Here is a 22,833-nt window from a genome sequence, read left to right as displayed (position 1 = left end):
TGCTGGGACCCTGTGGAGTACCCCCTGTGTGGAGGCAGGAGAGGAGACCATCTCAGTGGGATCAGTGCACAAAGCTGTGGTCTTCTCACAGCTATATCAGGAATACAAATTCTGCAGTGAACCATTCAAGCGTAGAAATGCATTTTGTCTATCAGATGGCTGATACAATAGTTGTGTGAATAGACAGCTGGGTTAGTGATGGCATTAGATAACAATCTCATCTGGGGAGAAGTTGTTCCTAAAGGGTCTGATTTGGGCTTCCACACGATGTTGTGCTGCATCTGCTCAGGACTGGCCACCTACTGTCACCAAAGATGCATGTGGAGTTGCAGGACAGTTGCAGGGGAAAGGCGACCTTGCATTTCGGATGCAAGGCTTGAATCCAGTTCCTGCTTCTACACTACAGTTTCTTTTGCCTACGTGTTGGTCTCCTTGTGCCACCAGCAAGGCATGGAGCCACCATGGTGTCCAGGGGTGGGACCTCCCTGGACCCGGTTGTATTTTATTAATAGGCCAAAAGAGAGCTGCAGGCTTTGGATGCCATTGCAGCTGACGGACGGGGTCAGGGTGTGTGTGCATGCTCTGAGCCTCTGTGAACTCTGGCCGTTTGTCACCCCCAAACCCAAAGAGGAAAAAATGCAATTTTCAGGACATAAAGAGCAGAAAAATTTCACTGCTCGCTGGTTTGCTTGAAGCAAACGGATCAATAACATTTGATACATAACTAAATAAAACCAAGCCAGACCCCAGCTCACTGGATCTTCAGGAATATATTTTGTGGCTGAAAAGGTGGCTTTTCTCCTTGGAAATGGCACTAACTGTTTTCCCTGTTTTGTGGGTATTAAGGGAAAGAAATGGGAACTTTTCTGTTATTCTTTCTGGTTTGATCTGGCCTTTGTCGAGTGACACCCTGAACACTGGTTATCAGCACTCGAGCTCCTGCCCCTGTTTGCAAAGCTGGTGCAGTTTCACCATAGTTGCTTGTCCATGAGCAGATTTGATCCTGAGGAGTGATGGTGGATAGAAGATTTGCCGTTTGCTTCAGAGAAAGAACAGCTGGTGGTTCACTGCATTCCCAAGTGAAATTTGTGGGGAGAAAGGAGGTATTGAGCAGGCGTCTTCTGTCGAAAGCATTTTGTGAAACTGTAATTTTTCCAGTTTGATATTTTTTGGTAGAGTTTTTCTATTTCTAGAAATATTTCATGGAGTTTTGGGCCACTGATTGGCTTTTCTCCACCACTGTAGGACTATTTTTCTCAATCGAAACCCCCCTAATTTTCCTTTGGGTTGCTCCTTCTCAAAGTGCTGCCCAGAGCATGGCCTCTCCTCCAACTGTGCAATGGCTGATGGAAAACAATGTCCTCTAGCTTCTATAGTGAGAAGGTCCTACACCTTTCTTGTACAACTGCTCCCATGGAGCTGTGAGAGGAGGATAGTTTACCACCGGGTGAGATCTCTCTAATGTCGACAAACGTGACTGTCATCTTTTAGTCGACCTAGAGACCTTCCCCGTGTGATGGAGCCTCCAACCTCTACCTCTCTGGCTAGCAGGACAGTTGCAGCTCAGCTGTGTCCCTGGGCACCGGCTCTGTGTCTTCCCCACCCCACCAGTGCCACACTAAGAGAGGTCAGCAGGGAGCTGAGCACTCTGTGGTGATGGAGACCTCGTGTTTGTTTTCCCTTCTCACTGGCAAGCTATGCATCTCCTGAGGAGCAGCGCAGGAGCCAACAGCTGGTGGGAACCGAATGGCTGTAGTGAAGTAATGACAATCTCTGGCGTAGGAGCTCTGAGGAGCTCCTCTGTTATGTGCTCTGCCCCCAGAATGAGTAAATAAAAGCCTCCTCATTTATTTATGATGCAAATAGCAACTGTGCATTCAGCTCTAGGATTTGTTGATTATTTATTTAGAGCCTCTTGTCTCAGAGGCACTGGCTGTTTGCGTGCGGGAGGCATCTGTCTGGGTTGTTTACCCACAAATAGACATTTTGCTTAGGCTGTGGCTGCTAATGTTTTTGAAAGCCTGCTGTGGAAACGGAAATCCTTCTGGGGAGACACAGATCCCCTGGTCCTTCCTCTTCAGAGTCAGTTGCAGCAGCTCACGGTCCCACTAGCCCCTCTGAAAATCCCAGTTGCACTGTGTCCTGCTCCTGTGGAGCAGTTAACACTGAGAAACTCTGGGCATGAAGGTTTCTACTGTGATAGCACCAAAGAGTGACGGCTAAAGTCTAGTTGCTGTATGTCCTTAGCCTCAAAAAGCTAAAGGGAAAATGGGTAGGAGATGGATATAGGCAGGCATGAAAACAATGAAACAGTATTTGGCCTAATATATTAGTGATGGTTGCTCGGGACCCCCTTCGTCTCCTCCCTTGATGGGAGACAGAGTGTTACTCTGTGCCAGAGGTGTTGGATTTGTCTTGTTGCGCAACCAGACATGAAAAGAAGCTTTGTTGAGTTCCCAGAGACCTGGGGAGTGAATTGGTGCTGCCTTGTGACTGTTGTCCCAAGGTGCCTTTAGATACTCCTGGTTCTTCTCAGATTGGTGGCCGATAAAGTTTTGGCACTTAGCTTTTGGAAGCTAATGATACTCATCCTTCTCAGGTCATCCCCTTGGCTTTGACAGTTGATGGAGCACAAGTGTTCCTGCAGAGAGCACCCTCTTAGTGATCCATGGCATGGACCAGACCTCAACTCCAAAGCTTTGGTGAGTACAATCCTGGACAGCATTTTCGTTGAGTGCAAAGGCAAGGAGAGAGAGCCTTGTCCCAGCAGATGGATTAGCCCAGAAGGGTTAGGTCTGGTCGCAGTTGTGGCACCATCATGGGACTCCGAGAAGAAAGGCACCAGCGGCTGGCCCTGGCCTGCTGCCACTGTCTCATTACCCACCAAGTTATCCTTGCTGAAATGTCTGTCTTTAAGTATCCTGTGCAGAAATCCCTTCTTTGTAAAATGATGCCACAGTCAGAGTTTTAGAGGTGAGAGCTGATTTTTTGAGATTTCTTTTCAAAAAGCTGTATTTACCCTTTTCTTTGACTGCCTGTCTTGCAGTCTTAGGGCCTGTGGGTAGGAATTATTTTCCTGGTACCCCATGGTGTGTTTTTTCAGGGTAAAATCATTTATATCCATTAAGTCTCAGAACTGTGAGGTGGAAATAGAAGAATTAATTCATACTGCATAGCACAGCTGGCCAACCTGCAACAGAGGACGATTAAATCCAGACTTAGATGGTCAAACTTAGGCACCTAACTGAGTGACTGAAGGCTCTGGTCCAAGCTCAGATCATTGTAGGTCTTGGATCTCTTCTCTTACAGACTAAGAAAAGGTTGCTGTTAAGCCAGATAGATTTTGCTTGGCTCCTTCACTCATGGCAGGATTTCCAGGGCTTTCCAGGACTTCAGCCATTCTGATGGGTCTTCTCTGAATCCTCTTCCAGCTTTTCAGCTTCCATCTCAAGGTGTGGAGCTGCCTAGGACCTTACAGATAGGATCCAACCTAAATTCTGGATACCTTGTGCAGGAAGCCACCCCAGTGGTTAGTGGTGAAAACAACTGCTAGCTAGTCATGAAAAGTCTGTTAGAGCTGACAAAGTTGAGAAAAGGGGAGATGTCTAGGAGCCTCTGGGCTTGGAGAAGGCTTGAAGTGGTATGGCACTCCTGTGGCAAATAATCAGTGTGTGTCCTGGAGGGACAAAAGAGGCCAAATACAGATAAAAAACAGAGTAATAAATGTTGTGACTGGTCTGTGTGTGTGTGTCCCCAGATGTGTACGCATCTGGAGTGATTTTGGAAAGTACTCAAGTACCGAAGAAACCTACAGACATGCACAAATGGGGCCTTGGTGACTATCAGTGTTTCACCTGAAACACAGTATCAGCTGAATGGAAGGAGAGCTGGGGATGGGCCTGAGCTCTGCAGCGGGGCAGGACGCAGCCTGCGGCTCTTTTCCACGGGCGGCTGTCATGCCCAACTGGAAAACCCCTGCTCTGGTACAGCACTGGCCGCTGGGGCTGGGGTGGGTTCTCCAGCCACTTTGGTCTCTGGGCTTGGCCTCAGTGAGTGATGAGAGTGAATCTCATTGAGGGGCTGGGATGAGGAGGGGGGTAACAAACTGTTTAGAGGGCCATGAATAGCAGCTTTCATCAACTGTCATTTCCCATTACAGCTGACTCAACATGGAAATGCAGCGCAAGGCCCTGGCAGGAGAGGTTCCTCTGCTTTCTGAGTCCCAGCCAGCTCCATCCACAGTCTCCTCTGGCTCTTTGGAGACTGAACCTTTCGGCTTGAACCTGCTACAGTGATTGCTAAAGGGCTGGCTAGACCCAGCAGCTGCAGAACACTAGCTCAGCTCTTGCTTGACAGCATGGAGAGGGGGTCAGAAGTGACCAGGACCTTGCTGTGAGTTGATGTGGATGATGCACAAATACAAACCCTTGCAGACTTGAAGGAGTTCTGCAGCACCTAATCTGAGCGCAAGGATGCCAAGTGCATGAATCTTCAAACAAGACCTTACGTACAGAGAGCCTTCTGCCAAAAGGTAGCAGAGAATTTGATGTAAAAACAGAAATATGCTTCAGTTGCCTTGGAATACAATATCCTCCTGAGCTGGCTTGCATATCACTTCACAGAGATCAGCTGTCCACCAAACTACCAGTACCTCCCAAACTTGGCTGCTTTTCAGTGCTTGTGGGATGTAGTATAAAAAGAAAGGAGGATGATTGAGTGTCTCTGTTTCCAATTGACCATGGTGCAAAGTGCCTAAATCTAAGCCTGAGGATGGAGCTACACCCTGTGTGTATGGATGGTTCAGGAGTTCTCGGTGGCATTTCTGGTTGGAGATGGGTGTGGTGGTGCTGGGAAGGAAGGAGAGCTTGGAAAAGGTGTTTCCAACAGGGAGTAGCCAAAGGAAGCTGATAGTTTTTATGCCGATAAATTGGAACTGGGATTACAAAGGCAGAGAGTAATTCTTATGCTCTGAAGCACATTCATTTGCTTAATTCTGGGTTTGGGTGGTTGGTACAGGAAAGGATGGTGGCCAAGGGCTGAGCATGGAAATCCCCAAACCCCCTATCTGACAGAATTATTCACTTTCCTTTATTGAACAGTGTGTGCGGGCAGCAATATGCCAAGTGTGATGGCTGGTGCTTGCCAGTGCCCAGAGACGCTGTGGATGTGCGTGGCAGGGAGGGCTGGGATGAAGGAGGAGGTGGAAAAGCCACATTGCTCCAAGGCCAAGCAGGGGATGGAGCAGAGAAGGGGTGTGAAGGACAAATAACACTTCTGCAAGGGAGAGCCTTATAGAAGCAGCTGCTGCACTCCAGTTACTCGGTGTCTCCCCACCTGCAGCTCCCTTGAACCTTCCCTTTCATGCCTTCAATCTTTATTTCATTTGATTAATAAAAAACTTCTTTCCCCCTCTCGGCAGAGATACTGGAGCGCAGCCCACGGGTTGGGAGTGGAGGGAAGGAATAGCTGCAGCTTGGCTTTTCCTCTCTGACCACCAGCCAGCTCTCTATCTCGGGATGGATCCAGCAGGAGCACAGGAGCTCACATCCAAGAAGCCCCAGTGCTCTGCCAGGGCCACACAGGTAGCAAAGAGCCTGATAAAAAGTCAAGTACAACATCTGGGAGTCTTTTTTTTCTGTTGCCTCCTCTGTATTTCAGAGCAGTAACTCTCTGATGTGCATGGAGGGCTTGCCAAAGCTCAAAATGCTACAGTCCCCCACACGAACACCCCTGCGTGTGCACAAATGCATGCCCATGTCTGTCTAGGAAATCTGGATCAGAGGACCACAACTACATTCTGAAGTAATATGTTGTTTGTGAGACCCTGAGGTCCTTTGCAGGAGAACAAGTAGTAGGCTCTTCTCTTTGGCTTTTTGTTCAGCCTTGGTGCTGCCGCCCCAGGGCAGAACGGGCTGGGGACGACTGACTCGGAGATCTTGTCCTTCTGCCTTCTCCTGCTTCTCCTGTGTCCTCCCCTAAGAGTCTAAAACTGCAGCTAGTAGATAAAGGAAAATGAGCCAAAATACTTGTGTGAGAAGGAAATGGATCCAGGCAAGGGGGAACTGGCCTCCCTTGCTGCTCATCGGTGATGCCCCACGGACTGCCAATTAATTTGCTTTCCCACCTGCATTCCGGATGGTCTCAAGCAATGGACAGCTTTGCAAGGGGTGGGAATCTGCAGTCCTGCTCTCCCTGTGAGCAGCATGGCTCTGGTCTGGAAACAGTCAGCATCACTAAAGGGCTGCGCAGTCTAACAGCTTGTTTACAGTGGTTTTTCCTGGTGTGTACAAGCTACCGAGGGCCTATAGAGATGGAGACAAGGAGAAGCCTTCCTGATAGCCAGTGCTCAGGCAGGGAAGCAAGATGCTGCTGGGAAACAAATGGGAAAACAGAGCCCATGGGAGAGGAAGGAAAAGGTCAGAGTTGGCCCTCATGATCGAGGATAGACAGGTTGACTTCCTGAGCCCGTAGAGCCCCATTCCCATAACTGGGTATTTTGGTCCATATTTACACCCTACACAGCAGCAAAAAATGATTTAGTTCCCACTTGTTCTGTGTTGGAAATCAAGTACCTTAAAAGGAGCCACAAGCTTGGAGAAGGGGTTTCATAGAATCATAGAATGGTTTGGGTTGGAAGGGACCTTAAAGATCATCTAGTTCTAACCCCCTGCCATGGGCAGGGATACCTTCCACTAGACCAGGTTGCTCAAAGCCCCATCCAACCTGGCCTTGAACAGTTCCAGGGATGGGGCAACCACAATATGTCTGGGCCACCTGTTCTAGTGCCTCACCACCCTCACAGTGAAGAACTTCTTCCTTGTATCTAATCTAAATCTACCCTCTTTCAGTTTAAAGCCATTACCCCTTGTCCTATCACTACATGCCCTTGTATAAAGTCCCCCTCCAGCTTTCTTGTAGGCCCCCTTCTATTCTCCAGGCTGAACAACCCCAACTCTTTCACAGAAGAGGTGCTCCAGCCCTCTGAGCATCTTCATGGCCCTCCTCTGGACTCGCTCCAACAGGTCCATGTCCTTCTTATGCTGGGGGCCCCCAGAGCTGAACGCAGTACTCCAGGTTTAACTCTTATTTTCTTGTCCAAAGGCTGGTCTCATGACAGAAGTGTTGACTGAACCTTCCTTAGTCTGGCAGGGATGGGGCTGCCTCACGCAGGGCTCCCTTGCTGCCTGCTGGGCCGTTTGCAGTGCTGCGAGTGCCCAATTTTGTGGTCTTTTGGGACATTCAGGAAGAAAAGTGTAGAATCCCTTCTTCATGCATTCAGAGGGCAAGGATTTGATGCCAAGGATGGGCTCATACAAAAGTTGGCTTCGATTTTGGTCATGGTCTCTGAATTCTACTTTCGTGAAACTATTGGTAACAGTGAGCCTCTGCCACCAGGCAAACACAGCCATGGATTTCACAAGTGGGTTTGAGGCTAACAGTTGCCAACCTCTACCTGGATGCTGCAAGGTTTGATGTTTGCATTTCTTACTGGTGCTTTTCCTCTTCCTTGTCCTACTTTGCATTATTTGTCCTGGCCTTTGGTGGCTGTACTTAGGAATGGTTGCAGAGGTGACTTCAAAATTTTTAAAAGTTCAGATCTGCAAATATTTTCATGAATGCAATCACAAAGTAGAATTTGGTGATTGCCAACTGTTAACAATAAATACTGGTTCAAGAAACCATCAGATCTGATGCATTTTAGGAGGGGCAGTGAAGCATCCAAAATGCACCCAGTAAAGTTGGTGAATAACTATTTTCTCCTTCTTTCTCCTGAGAGATGTCTTATCCAGCCTGGGAAAGGGAGTACGGCCATGTAACTTGACTGAGTAATCACTAATACCAACAAATAGCTTAAATAGATGATTTCCTAACAATAGAACTAGCAAATGATGTTCCTGTGAGCCATCCAGCTGAGAGACAGCAACAGAAGTGAAAAAAATTATTTCAGGAATTAATTGTAAGCAGAGAAGGAGTCTAGTGTCAGTGGTGCAGGAAAGAAACAAGAAAAGGAAAAAAAAGAAACCTACAGGAAAACATAATTTAAACATCCACAGAAGACACGCAAATGCAGACGTTTGCTCAGTGAGGGGCCTCTGGATTTTTCCTAATGAGCTCTAATGCAAAGAGGAAATTAAAGAACTCTGTTTTCCACTCTGCCCAGTTGCAAAGCGTCTGCACAGGGAGCGGGGGCTGGTGTGAGGGAGAAATGCTGTAGTGCATGCTGACGAGTGGAGGATTGGGCCAAGGAAGAACGTTTCTGCTCTCAGGCTGACAAACAGTACTTGTCGGGTTTTGGGTTTTTTTTGACAGCGTATTCTTATTTGTTAAGCAAAGCAAACAACTAATTCAACAAAACTGAGACTTTAAGCCTGGATAAACTTCTTGACAGAGTGTTTTTGTTTTTTCTTTTCCTGAAAGGGTCTTCCAAGATGGTCCAATGTCTGAGACTGTTTCTTTTTTGAAATAGAAGCATCCAGTTTTCTAGTCTATAATACTTTTCATTTTGAATTGTAAGCTAAGTATAGCATGAATGGGGCTTCTTTGCCGAAGGTTTGGGAGAATTGAAACCAAATGTTTAAAAATTATCTATCCAAAATGCTTGGCTTGACTGAACTCAGATGACTGTTGTTTTTTTAAAGCTGTAAACAATATTGAAATTCTGACTGTTTATCCCCATATGACTTGAGAATTGTTTACAATTTTTAGACATTTTTCAGGAACTAAAAACTTGTTTCTCATGTATATTTATGCTGGCAGCTGCTATCTAAAGGACAGCTCAGCTTCTCGAAAAGTAGAAGCATATGACAATTTTCTCTTTAGTAAAGCTGGTAAAATATGGGGTGTCAAACCAGGATGAATTCCCCTGGCCAGTTTGGGCAGCCAGGCAGCAGTCGCATCCGGGCAGCCTTCTCTGCAGCATTTCCCTCCAGGGCACTGGTGCCGAGGGTCCAACATGCACCACGAACCCCGCGCTCTCCCTGTGAGCAAACCAGCTCCGGGGCACATTGTGTCTGAGAGGGGTTTAGGTGGTGGAAACGTAGAGACTCCAACTTTGGATGGATATTCCCGCGCTGCCTGGAAAATGAGCCATAGCTTGTTTGACCAAGGTGGGATCTGCACCCGGGATCTGGCTGCGCAGGGTGCTGCAGCCAGGGCCGGGCTCCAGCTGGAGACCAGTCAGCTCTTCCATTAATAAGCTTTTCTGAGGCAGTGAAAGCCCAGATTTGATCCTGATGGCAGATGTGATGATGTTTACGGGCAGTCCATTACTACACCAGCAGCATCTTCCAGATGCCTCTTACATGAGTGTCTGTTCTGGATGACACGGCTTGTGCCAGCCAGGATAGCTGTGGACCAGGGGGAGCACTATCTTATATCTTTATAATTCCTGTGGGAGGCAGCTAGAGACGTGTCTATGGGATAGGATATGTCCCTGAATTGGGGTCCTTGGACTGTGGCTTCACTTTGGACAATAGACCCTGTCTGAGCTTAGCAGATGTGCTCTTTTGGTCAGAAGAGCTGATTAAAAAAAACAAATAGGAAATGACTCCTGGCAATCCAGCAAATCCTGTGATGCTGCTGAACTGATAATGTGCTCAAAGGGCCTCGGCCGGATGGTCTCCTCTGCCTCCGCCAGCCCTGCCCTGCCCTGCACCTCGCTGGAGTCTGCCCTGATCGTGGGGGAAGCCTCTGGTCAAAGCACAAACCCTTCTGCCCACCCGAAAGCTGTGGGCCCTGGGAAGCCGCTGAGGCTGTTTTGCACCAGCAGAGCCCTGGTGAGCTGCGGACAAGGCAGCGTGCAGCTGAAGGAGTGCGGAGAGGCAGGTAATTAGATTCGTGACTGCGTTTGCCCTGTTGATATGATGCATTTGGCCACTTTCCTCTGTGCTCTTAAACTTGTCCTTCTCAGGAGAATTTTCCACTCCATTGCCATAGCTTCTGTGCCCAGCCATGGGGGGTCTCCAGCAGTAAGCAGTATAGAAAATCTATTGATTCTGTTCCATAAGCCCTGTACAAGGGAAGGTAAGTGCTCCCCAGCCAATACCTCTCAGTCATTTCCTTTAGATGTTGCTCACATGCCCTAAATCACAGCTGTCGGTGAGAGAACAAAAGAAATGAGCTGGAGAAACTGCGGCCGAGCAGGTCTTATCCTGTCTACAACATCACCATTGCCCCAGCGTTAATGGAGGAACTCGCAGAGGCCAGATGCTGGTGTGTCTGTGAAGAAGGACCCTCTGTTACCAGGACTATTCCAAGTTGCAGGAGAGGAAATAGCAAAGAGGTTTGGCAAGAGAGACGTACTTGTGGCTGATAAGCTGTGTTTGAAGTTCCTCTGTTGCACTGAGGACCTTGGGTAACAGACCAGCAAATTTGGCCTCCAGAAGTTACACAGTTGTCTTAAGAATCATGAGATGATTATTACTGTTACTCCTGTTTAACAATGCTGAAATGTAGGTGCTGAGTCTTTCTTGAAGAGCTCCCAGCAGCTTTCACCATGAGCTGGGCTGTCCGTAGGGCAATTCTTGGTCATCAGATTTACAAGATCCCAGGCCAAGCGGTGTGCTCGAGGCTCAGCACAGTGTTGGCCTTCGCTAGCAACTTCACACCCGGATAGATGATGCATCCAAAGCTGCGTTCGCACGGTGCGGTACTGAGCCTGAGGGCAGCGTTGGACCTGAATTCAGAAGAGTTTTCCCCAAGGAGCAATGAGCTGCACTGCCTCCAGGATGGAGCGAGCTTGAGCAGCTCGCCAGCCCCTGTGCAGCGGTGCGGACAGGCGTAAGATGAAGGAGGTATAATTTTTTTCAAAAGCCATGGCTGGCCAATGTCTTAGGTAATAAATGCTATGAATTGAGGAATGCAGCCTTGTTATTGCCTGGCGGAGGGGAATTCATTCTGCACATTGGCTTCTCCAGAGTTTTCCGCCTAGGCGTCGTTGACTTCTTACCACCACATAGATATTTCTGTATTTCAGCAAAATTCCCCACTTCTAATCTGGATAGTCCTTGCTGGGTGGAGTGCAAAACCCACATTGTTAACTCCGGATAACGGTAATTAAAAGAAAATAAAATCAAAGGTGCTCAGAAGAGAAATGGAAAATATTTCTGTGGAAGCCAAAAGATTATATTAAACTTCAGTGGTTTAATAAAATATTATGAAGTTTGGGAGCATATTTTCCCTGGGACTTAATCTGTTTATACATCTAAAAAAGTAAATAGAATATCACTTTACTTGACCACACAGAAAACCTGATATACGGGGGCTGCTTTGCTGTATATATTTCTTGGTGAATTGCTTCCACCTCGGGTTTCACGCAATGCACCGTGAGTTGGGTCCATTCCTCCCCTTCCAGGTCGGGGGAGAGCAGGAATTCGTCAAACTCTGTGGCGAAATGCTGTGGACGTGGCAGGGTCAGCCAGCAATGGCTAAGGGGTGAACGGCGGGGGGACCCAGGAAGACCTGACTTTTCAAGGTTGTTTGCCATCTAAAGAAAGGAGTATGACATTAAGCTTGCCAGAGAAACATGAAGTGGAAGATAAGGAGTCGTGAAAACGACGCCAACGATGCCACAGGGGAGTTCACAGCAGGCAGAGGCCCCCCGGCTGCCGTGGAGTGTGTTAGCTTTAGGAGACTAAAATCAGACACAAGTGGGTAATTCTGTGTTTTCCCCTTATTTCATAAACCTGCCCACTCTTTCCAGGTTGCTGCCGCCAGCAAAAAGAGAGCACAGCCTCTCAGTACCCGTAAACTTTATTAAATGTGTGCTTTTTCATTCTTAAATTAAATTAAAATCAGTCTGTTTCATACTGAAATAGCACCAAAGGGAGAAGGATGACAGTATCACCAAGCAAAAGGGAGGGAGGAGAGAAAACCCAGAAACTGTTATATACGAACAAGAATTTTTTTAATGGTTAAGAAAATGGGCAATTTTTATTTTTTTTCCCCTAATCTGGAGACCTAACATTGTGTATGCTAGTGTGTATGTGGGAGAACCGAGGAGGCTAAGGATCAGTGTTAGTCAAGATCGCTCAGTGCAGGGTAGGTATGGCCAAATCATTACTGGAAATTTAACTTCTTAATGCTGCACCCCAAAGACCACCCCGAATACCACGTAGAGGAGTCTCATACATGACACATTGGTGTTTATATTCCTTTTAACTGTGTAAATTATTGGGTGGCAGCATTTCCTTAGGACTTGATTGAATTCCCCACGGCATGAAATCAGCGCCAACTACAACGTGGATGCGGCAGCCTGGTCCTTGCCCTTCCAGAAATCGCAGCAATGCGAATCACAGCAGCAGAGCAGCCAGTTTTTTGTCTTGCCAAACTGCACCGGTAAAGAAAAACCTATTTCTCTGAAATTTTCCAGGTGTGGCCATTCCCACAGCTCAGGTTTGGCTGAAAGCTGCCGCTGCAGTGGGCTAAAGGGAGGTCTCACGTTCAACTGTCTTTCTGAATTGGGCTCTACGAGCCTGTGCTAAAGCATGTCACCATCAGTGGAAAAAACCCCTGATTTTTGAAGACTTTGGGGGCAATACTTGTGCTCAGCAGCCCTGTGCCAAAGCTCTTGGTGGTTTCTGTGCACTGGGGCTGCGGTGCCCTGTTTGTGGGGCTGGGCTGGGCAAGGCGCTGTGCAAACCCACAGAGACCCACGGCCTGTGGACCACGGGCACCCGTGCAGTGCTGCAAATGATGGGGTGAAGGAGATGGGTCTGTCTGCTCAAAGATCATAGAATCATAGAATAGTTTGGGTTGGAAGGGACTGTTAAAGGTCACCTAGTCCAACTCCCCTGCAATGAGCAGGGACATCTTCAACTAGATCAGGTTGCTCAGAGCCCCCTCCAACCTGACCTTGAATGTTTCCAGGGATGGGGCATCTACTACCTCTCTGGGCAACCTGTGCCAGTGCCTCACCACCCTCATCATGAAAAATTTGTTCTTTATGATGAATTTGGCACCTGATGTTGATAGGATGCTTTATAAAGGTTTTTTTTTTTTCCCTCTTAAAACAAATGTTCTAAAATCTAAATGTTGTACAGCATATAAGCTTAAGCTTCATCAGTGCCTAATGGCACATTTGATTATTGAAACCAGAAGGATTTTAATACACCTAATTAGTTTCTCATCATTAACGTATTGATTTTTCTGCTTTAAAAAAGAATCAAACTACATAGGTCACTTTTTTATTTATAGCTACTTTTGCTTTCTCCTCCTAATACACATGCTCAATACTGTAGGCCTAGGAGGGGTGCAGTTTTCAACAGTTTACTTCTAATTCTTCTTAGGTTAAAATAATCTAAACTTCATGGCTGGATTTTAAAATAAGCCTAAAGAGTTTAGAGGCTTAAATGTTATTAGAGTTCAAAGCAATTTGATTGCATGACCTCTTTTTAAAAGCCATTGTTCATACGTGGAGGGATTTTCAAAAATACTTATGGCCTAGATCAAAAAAATCAATTACAGTCTCAGATCCCTAAATAGTTTTACTAGGTGTGCAGCAAGGGATTCAAACCCTCAGAAATTAGTGGAAGTAAAACATTCGAGCATTTTTGGGAAAGTATGCCTATGTAGCCGAGTTCAGTGCGCTGGGAAGATTTTTTTAAAGGCACATATGATAGGCTTGTGTACACACCAAAGCTGTACTGATTTAATGACAGTGATTTGGTGGCAGTTGTAGAAACTCATTTGTATGAAGGTGCTTGGTATTGCTATAGCTAGTTCAATACGGGAAGAACAATCTGTAGCACTATAAAGCTGCTTTATACTAGTCTAAATGTGACCATATGAGAGACAATAGCAATATAATTATATTGATTTTTTTAAATCATACTCTTAAGTGATATTTATACTTGTCAAAGGCATGTACACGTTATCGCAACCTTAAGTCTCCTCGAAATACCAAAGAAACGGCATGCTTAAATCTTTTCAGCTTGGAAAACCTGAGATTTTGTGCCTTGGTAGTGCTGGCACTGTTTGGTTGTGCCTGTGAGCAAGTGATGCCTTGTCCTCACCGCCAGCTCGGCTTTTGCACTTGGATAGAAGAGCACAGCGTAGGAGGGATGGTGGCCATCTCCCATTCCTGCCCCAACAAGCCTTGCTGTTAGAAAGGTTTTCCCAACAATTAACCCCCATCCTTTTGGCTACACCTTAAGCCCATTCCCTCTTGATCTGGCTGGCATGGGCAGAGTAGGTTGCTCCCCTCATCTCTGGCGACACTTTGGAGAGACCATTGCCAAGAGCACAACTTCTTCTGGTTTGGAAGCCTTGAGCTCCAGCAATGAGCTGCAGGGATGCTGGGAGGGACCATAACCCCATGAAGCCAAAGCTGTGTGACTATCCCTGATTTTCTCATGTCACCTCCTGCATGAACATTGAGGGGCTGAAGGGAGGCAGGTAAAAGAAAGGGCTGTTGGGGGTTTGTGTGATCCCTCATCTGCCTTTCTGCTGTGTTTGCAGAAGGCAGTTACGTAAAATGTTTACCCAGATGTGGCACAGGACATTGCCATAAAGGGGCTTAAAACGGGACACACTGAATCAAGAATGGTGGGAAGGGGGTGGAGGTATCAATGGAGGTAGCAAGGGTGGCACTGAGCTGTGACGTGCCAGGACAGACTGCCGAGCACAGCCCGGCTTCGGTGACACCAGCCCATCGCCACTGCTCTACCGGCCAGGCCATGGAACGCCGAGCTCAGGTAAGGCTTTGGGATGACAATGGTGAGAGAAGGTCCTGGGGCCTCGCAACACTAATGAAGTTATTTTAATTACCTTGGGAAATGGGCTTTGCATGCAAAACCATGTGGGTCTTCAGGGGACAGGAATGTCCCAGGACTCTGCATCCTTGGGCACGGAGGGAGATGTGTGGGGATGCGTAGGAAGGAGGAGGCTCAGGGCAGCCAGGAGGGAATGTGGCTCAACACTTGCAGTGGAACTTGGTGCCATGAAGTTGAGCAGGCACCAAGCTGTTTTCCTGACCTGTCAAGCAAGACAGCCCAAGGTGGAAATGACTCCCTCTTGGGTTAAATTGTAATTTCGGGTACAATTCTCTTTGGACACCTTGAAATGTCTGCTCTGCTGTGATTTTATTAAGATCTTGGCTGGTGTGCAAGTGGCCAGTGAGCTTGGTCCCCAGGCTTCTTCCTAACCAGATTACCAGGTGATACCCCACTTTGTTTTACCCCATTGGGGCTTTTTAAAGTTAGACTCAGGAGAGGGAGCATCATCGTGTTGTGTTTATACAGCACCAAGCGATAATTAGGTGCTCCTATAGTCCAGAAAATGCTGAAGATAAAGAGCTAGTAGATAAATGAGCCCACAGTAATACAAGATCCTGCTTCACTAATAGATTTCTGTCACTGAGATGTTTCTACCAGCCAAAAAAAGGTGATAAGGATCACAGCAAAGAATTTAAAGCTCCTGGTTATTGCAAGCAGGAGATTCGTTTTGCCTGATGATTTTTAAAGCCCTGCAGAACCAATGCTCTTGTTCCTGCTTCCCCCTCGGTTCTCCTTTAGAAAAGGACAAGAAGACTTCCATCATCTTCTCCTCATTCTCTCCCCTTTCTGGAGGCGATTTTTGTTCATTTTTTTCCCCACACAACCCTTTCTCCACTGTTTTTTTCTTTTAAGACTGGCCCAACTTAAAACATTCTTATTATGGCTTAAATAGCATCTGCCAGACACTATGAACTTGTTTCCTGCATACAGATGGTGGGATGGTGGGTGCCCTATCATCTTCAAAACAGGTGTACCATAAGCATCATCTCAGTGTGGACCTTCCTTGCCCATCACCCAAATCCCTTCAGGTGGACCTCCCCCGGAAAAGCGCTGTGCTGTCAGCGTAGCAAAAGGGCTGCACGCTGCTGGCAATGGGGAACGCTGGTTTAGAGCCAACTCCTGTGAATGAGGCCTTTTGACTACCTGGCAATTTTCATCATAGAGTCAAGAGAGTTACTTGTTTTCTTTCACTTTTGGCTACCAAAATCGTTTTGTCTCAAAACAAAACAAAGGATTATTGGGTTTGGCTTCTATAAGATGAAAAATAAGTTTGGTTGATGAAAAGAGCTTGATTTAGCGGGGGCAAAAGTCAAACAAAAAATTGGATAAATGAAAAAAATTTCACCAAAGTTTTCATGCAATAAAAAAATCCCCTAAGGTAAGGTTTTGAAAGCCAAATTAGATATTAAGCCTCCTTTGTTTCATTGTCAAAAGTGATGAGGTCTGGTCTAAAATGGCATTTGCAAGCCAAAATCTGTCTGACCTTCCAGTAAGGCTCTGAGCTCCCCCAAGCACACTTGTCCCTTCTGGAGGTGGACCTGAGGACATCTAAAAACTTTGCACCTGCGGTGTTTTTACAGAGACAGTGCTAAACCTTGGGCCTATCGAAGGAAGCAGCCAAGCTGCAGGTGATGTCAATAAGACCAGGTTGCTGTTCACAGCCTCCTTTTCTGGATGGGATGCATCACCTCATCTCTGAGAGAAGAAAGGAAACAAAGCAATGTCAAAATTAAAAAAAAATCAGAACAAATCATGTTTCAGCACAACTATTATTTTTTTTTCTGTATTTTTCCCCTCTCTACTGATAAGTAAAAAAAATATATATTATATTATATTTTCCTTTTCTTAAATTATTTTTTTCAGCCTCAGTCCCAGCCGAAGTCCTGCCCCGTCATCTGGTAGAACTTCATGTTGAAGGGCCGGTAGAAGTCCCGCAGTCTCTGCACCACCTCCTGGTCTATGTCGGGGTGGGTCCTGCCTTTCGTCTTCCCCAGGCAGTGGGGTTTGCTGCTGCCTTCCGCCTTCTTCAGGCAGGGGAACCCCTTGGTTTTGTTGAAGTAGAAGTGTTTGTCGGTGATGATCCTCTTGAGGCCCAGAAAGTCCTGGACCCTGCCCAGCTCCCCCGCGGGGTCGCTGATCAGCCTCTCCCCGCTGACGAAGAGGATCTGCCCGATGGGGAAGTAGAGGAGCCAGTTCTCCAGGTGCTTGGCATAGATGCCAATCTGGATGGCGCTCCACGAGGTGTCGATCAGGCCCGTAGTCCTGTTTTTGAAGGTCAGGCTCTCAAAGGTGGGGATATCGGGCTTCTTGGAGAGCGTCTGGGTGTAGTCCGAGATGGCTCTGGTCACGGGGTCTCGCACCACCACGATGAGCTTTGTGCCCTTGGACATGGAGGAGATGCGGGCTGGGGCCTCCTTGGTGACGAAGTAGCTGGGGGTCTTCTCCATGGTGATCTGCCCCTCCAGGGTCCTGGGCATGAGGTCTCTGAGAGAGAGGGAGAGAGGGACACGTTAGTGCCAAATGGCCCTGGGTGGGGTGGGGGGAGCTGAGCGCAAGCAGTGCTCTGGGGATGTCCCGGGTACCAAGGGCAGGATGCTCCTGAGCCTCGCACCTCCAGCCCAGCTCGCTTCCTCCTTGCGTGGATTGTCAGGAGGCCCACAGTGCTCTGATTCAGCCAAGCATCTAAACACACTCCTGGTTTCCCACTTCATTTGGCTGCCTATTACCTAGAATTAGACCTAAATCCATTTTGCCTTATTCAAGGTCTCTGAAGAACTTGAGGGGGATCCCACCTCCCTTCTTGCAATGGCGCTGTAAGAACAGAGTACATCTCTACAGTCCTAATGTCGTATCCCTTTAAATTCCTCTCTGCCCACACTGGGGTTTCCTGCACATTGGCTTAAATTCCCTGGAATAACAGTGAATTTCTCAAGTAACAACACTCCCTTTCTGCAGGGCACAAGGGATTTTCAAGGGCTGGGATGTAAGACTCTATCTTTTGGTATTTTCAAGGTGGCAGCAAGCTGATGTCACATAAAAATGTGCAATATCAGCCCCCTGACCTCAGCAATTTCCTTCTTTCGCCCAAAGAAATCCTACATGCCGGCTGCTTTGGGAAGCTCTCCCAGCTGGGAGCGGGAAGGGGCTTGGGGCTCAGCCCAGAGTCCCTCCTGCTCCATGGTCCCCTTGAGAGTTCAAAGCCCTCCTGGGCCAGGCATTGGGTGTGATTTGCTAAAGGTCCACAGGATTTGGCCGCAGGATAACCTGAGGTCCCCTGTGTTAAACAAGGCAACCCAGAAAGGTGTAGGAGCCATATGAGTGGCCGTTTGCTCCTCCTGGGTGCTCCCAGCTCCCCTCCTTGCTCACCCCTGCCTGCCACCCCACATGCCATCCCATCCCCTCACATTCGCATTGCCCCGTGTATCACCTCGGGACAGGAGCCAGCATCTCCAAAAACCCAGTGATTTACACGATCGTCATCTGGTTACACAAACTCATCCCACCTTTCAGGCTCTCAGCAGTTTTCCTCTCCGCAGCTTGGTCTCCTTCCAATGGTCCAGTCATTCCCGGGGGGAATGGGAGATGGATGGGAGGTGGCTGCGGCGCCGGCGAGGTTCACCGCCGTGCCACCAGCAGTTCTCATGGCAACTGCAGCCCCGGGTCCCGAGGAGCAGGGACCCGCATCCCCCTCACGCCCTGACCCCTCGTCTTTGACCTCGCCGCAGTTGCGACACCCGTGTGCTGTGATGAACTGCTCCCTGCCTGCGTTATTGTTACCGTCTTGCAGCAGCAACATCTGGTTTGCAAACCTGTGCAATATGCCAGCAAAATTAAACTCATCTATCAAAAAAGCAACAATGAAAAGCCAACAACAGCTAAAAACACCAATAACAACCAAACCCCAGGCTGAGTTGTTATGTTACAAATGAGGCAGCGAGGACTGACCCTTCCTAAAGCAATTCTTTCTATTTGCAACCACATTACATAGAGGCTGAGCAAAGACATGGTCCTAAAGAATCTTTGCTGGTCTCTGCTGAGGGTTTCTGTTTGGGGGAAACTCCATGAATTTGGGACATTCAGGCTGGAGAAGAAACAAGCTGAAGGGTATGAGAGAGCTCTCACGCATCCTGAAGGATGTGAAGATGTCAAGGCAATTGCTGCTGACACTAAGGCTGGAGACAGCTTCAAAACCAGCATGAGGATGGCCTTTGCTGAGCAGATACATAATTCTATGGTGGGATTTGCCATACCTAATGCTGCAAAGGCCAAAAGTGTGAATGGTTCAGAAACAGACTGGTCAAATTCATGGTGCTTGAAATGAGTTAGTGGCAATGAAATGTGAGAGTCCCAGGGCTGCTTCAGCCATAGGGAGCCCCCAACCCCGATTGCCCTCAGCTGGGAGGAGATAACAGGAGAAGGAGCCCTACAAACCACCAGCTTTCATATGCTCTTCTGTAGATACCTGATACCAGCCACCATCTGGAAGAAGGTACCGGGCTGGATGGCTCTTTGCTCTGGCCCACGGCAGCTGTTTGTATGTTATTTTGCTTAGGGCAGTCTCACAAATCACCTTTTTCCCCCCATGTGCACCAAGCCCTCATGTCTCACATGTTGTATTGTTGCCCTCTACTTTGAAAACCCTGCAACAACTGAGTCACCTGGAAGCACCTCCGAAAGGCTGAAGGAATCAGGTTGTTGCCCCCCTTGCCCACTGCCTGCCAGCTCAGTCCCCAGCTGATCCCTACCCCTGTAACGCAGCCTCCTACAACTGCAATTTGCTGTTGAGCAAGAGCAGGAGCCGCTGAACCAGCAGCAGGGCGAGGGCAGCGGGAAGGCGCGCTGACTTCTGTTTGTGTTTTGATAAGTGTTGAAATCTCCGCTGTGTCTTCCCAAGGAGGAGCTTAACCCTTCTCATGGGGAGGCTGCAACACAAAAGCTTTCTTCAGCGCCCAGGAATGAGCACGCACCTCCGCTGCCAGGGCCGGCGGGCAGGGACACGCCAGGAGCCACAGGGAATGTGCTACCACAGCTTTTGGGAGATTAATTAATTACAAAGGGCATCTTTCATGGACGTAAACAGTTGCCTGGAGGCCTCCCTGGTCTAATGGCATCTGGGTTTTATTGCAAAAGAGCCACTTGAAAAGACAAGAACCACAAAAATGTTTTTGGCAAGAGCAGCCACCAGTGGGCCCTGCCAGAATAAATGGATTCTGTTATTTTAATTTTAGTAGAGCTCGGGGCTTTATTTAATTACTTAATAGGGGAGGAAGACTTTCCTCAAAGGGAGCATTTCGGCTATGCATGCATTCATATCTGGCCTTTTCCAGGTCCGTGCTTTCTTCCCAGCAGTGGCATCCAAGACGGCCGTTCCTGTGTCTGGCCAAAGGTCCCGGAGGGAGCTCTTGGAGCTGCTGCTCACAGGACCTGTGGTCCCCTCCCCACCTCAGTGGACTTCTCAGGACTTCACTTTAGTAATGCAACAGTTTGGATTTGTCTTCCCTTGGAGCTGCTGCAGCAAACCCTCCAGCACCCAGCCAGGGTGGGAGAGGTGCAGTTGCAGGGTCGGCTGCCTCGGAGGGCCGGGCTGGGGGGGGTGATGCTGTGCAAGGGCTGAGCACCACATAGTTACAGGTCCCAGCAATGCACGCAGTGCTGCTCTGGGATTTCCTGATGCACCCTGGGATGCCAGTCCTTCACACTGTCACTTTAGTGCTGGGGTCACATTAGGATGTCTCAGTAACAGGGTCTCAACCCTGGTGTGGGAACTGATCTTTGGTGTCATGTTTATTATGGCTTTTTATATCTCTTTATGGACTGTACAATGATGCCTTTAAAAGGCTTGACTTGAAGTTTCCCAGGGCAAGCAGGGTGTTGGCTCGACCCCTGCCCTGGAAATCAGAGCCCACAGAGACGCCACCTGATCTCGAGCCCCTGTTCTTAGCAAGAGCACAGCTCTGGGGAAGAAAGCATCGCTTTATGTCAAGAAACCAGAATAACATATCAGGCTCCTTCCTTACAAGACTGAATACTCAAGGGTTGTGTTTCTGGAAATTCAGCTTGGACGAACAGATGCAATGATATGTGATGTGGTGTTTGCAACCAGCCTATGCTGGGTACCCGCCTCAGCTCCATCAGGGGCTGGGAAATGGGTTAAAACAGCCAGTTTGCCTCAGCTGACCTGTGCTGCTGTCCCACCAACTGAAAGAAGCAAGAGAAACTGGTGATTAGTGAGAAAACAAGCATTGGTTGTTCCAGAAATTAGATTTTTGGATGGGGACAGCCTGTTTCATGTAGGAGTAGCCCTGTGCTGCTGTTTCTCACAGAGGTGGGAGCAGCTTTTGGTCACTGGATCCAGAGAACTCAAGGTGACTTTGCTGTTTGCAGTCCATCTGCTGCTTTGCTTCCAGCCGGACGAAGCCATGTCCCGCTCAGGACCTCCTGGGCTCCTTGGCAGCATGCAAGGCATTAAAAGCGGCTGTGGATGGACTTGCTGCAAACCTTTCCCACATAAATCTAGTCCAGATCTCTCTTGAAGGGAGGCTGACATTGGCAGAAAAGGGCAGCTCTTCACCAGGCCTCATGCCATTGCAACGCAGAGCGATAAATAAAGCTGCTGTGATTACAGCAATCGGCCCCATGTGCTCTTTGGCCTCTAGTAAAACCTGCCCCAATCATGTCCTCATCTCCTCTTAACCCCAGAAGGTTTGTTCCTTCTCCCTGGCAGTCCTAGTATGACTTTTAAAAAAATAATCCGCCTGTCAGAACCCAGGTATCCAGGCTGGATGGATTGAAATGATCATCCAGAACAAGGTGTGCCAAGCCTGATGCCACAGAGAGGATTGATGGTGTCATCCCCCCACCCTGTGCTGCCAGGGTCAGCACAGCCCGGTGTCGCAGCAGCGCCTCAGCTGCAGGGTCTTGCACACCCTTCTGCGTCTGAGCGCATGGCCAGGACTACCTCGAGCTCACCTGCGGCAGAAAAGTGAGTTTGTGCACTGCCTGAAATGGCAATTGCAATATAACCGAGGAGGAGGAGGATGCAGAGAATGGGTTTGGATCAGCACTAGGGTTTGCAGCTCGCAGCAACACAGCTCCTTGCTGCCACAGCTGGGAACAACCCAGGGTGAATGAGCAGCAAAGGAGAAAGATCAGTCCCTGCTCACCAAATGCTGTTATCCTAGTTCCAGCACCAGCAAACTGGGGGTGGCTGAGATGTGGGCACGCACTCACCCCAACAGCCTCTGCCATCCCCGGGGCAGTCATAGCTTCGATCAGTGCAGGAGAGGCGAGAGCAGAGCGGGTCTGCAAGCACCCCAGCAAACACGGCAGAGGTATAGCCTGAAAGCGCAAAACCACCATCAACCAAGTCCTGAGATGCAGAAAAACCCGCAGCATCTGCACGGCAGTGGCAGCTCAGGGACATCGTTTGTGTCCCTGGACCCCTCTAGCACGCTGCTGGGCCGACTTAGAGCTCTCCCCACCCATTTGCAGCAGCACAGAGGCAGCGAAGGAGCTGCCGCCGCAGACCCCCCCCCATCGCCGGCACGCCGATGTTTACCCTTATTTTTGGCAGCGGTCCCGCTGACCTGGCCACAGCCCTGAAAGGGCATGCAGGCCAGGAACTTGCTGCATAAAGGATGGGAAAGAAGCAGAAACGTGAAGCTGGAGTTTTACACAGCCTGTTTACACAGAGCTGGGCTTTCCCGAAGGTGCTGGTGACTTTAGTTATCAGGATCTTTCTGTTACACAGCCTGCATGTTGCAGCAGGGTTATGAGACACAGCAGAAACAGAAGGACATTGCTAACCCCTACACTGCACCCCAAGACACCTTCCCTGGACAGCCTGGGCTGGGGGGGCATCTTGCTCCAGGCTCCAAGCACTTTTGCCATCTTTGCCGCTAGCCTGAGCTACTGGTCCAAGCAGTGGGATACACGGAAAGAAATGGTGGGGAAGAAACCCCCCCAGGCAGATATTAGAGCATCTAAGGAGCCTCCCTGTTTCGATGGCTTGAGCTGAGTTGTCAATAAATGGGATAATATACACCTCAGAGCAATCTTC

At 48.5% G+C, this 22,833-nt stretch overlaps 1 protein-coding gene and 1 long non-coding RNA gene across 6 annotated transcripts in view; one reads left to right on the top strand and one right to left on the bottom strand.

The window, feature by feature from the left end:
• LOC142038919 (uncharacterized) overlaps positions 1-11,165 on the top strand; it is a 96,535-nt gene extending 85,370 nt beyond the window's left edge. For all 5 annotated transcript variants that reach the window (XR_012652728.1, XR_012652727.1, XR_012652729.1 and 2 more), the window contains 2 exons: positions 2,600-2,702; positions 4,160-11,165. This is a non-coding gene — a long non-coding RNA (uncharacterized LOC142038919). The remainder of the gene's footprint in view (positions 1-2,599; positions 2,703-4,159) is intronic.
• A 481-nt stretch (positions 11,166-11,646) lies between these two features.
• Positions 11,647-22,833, bottom strand: part of HS3ST3A1 (heparan sulfate-glucosamine 3-sulfotransferase 3A1) — a 40,281-nt gene continuing 29,094 nt past the window's right edge. The window contains exon 2 of the mRNA XM_075044871.1: positions 11,647-17,258. Coding sequence (XP_074900972.1) covers positions 16,640-17,258 — 619 coding nt within the window. The 3' untranslated portion in view covers positions 11,647-16,639. The remainder of the gene's footprint in view (positions 17,259-22,833) is intronic.

This window comes from Buteo buteo, chromosome 13 (assembly GCF_964188355.1).
Source record: "Buteo buteo chromosome 13, bButBut1.hap1.1, whole genome shotgun sequence".
NCBI lineage: Eukaryota > Metazoa > Chordata > Aves > Accipitriformes > Accipitridae > Buteo > Buteo buteo.
This window is presented reverse-complemented; position numbering and strand designations above follow the sequence as displayed.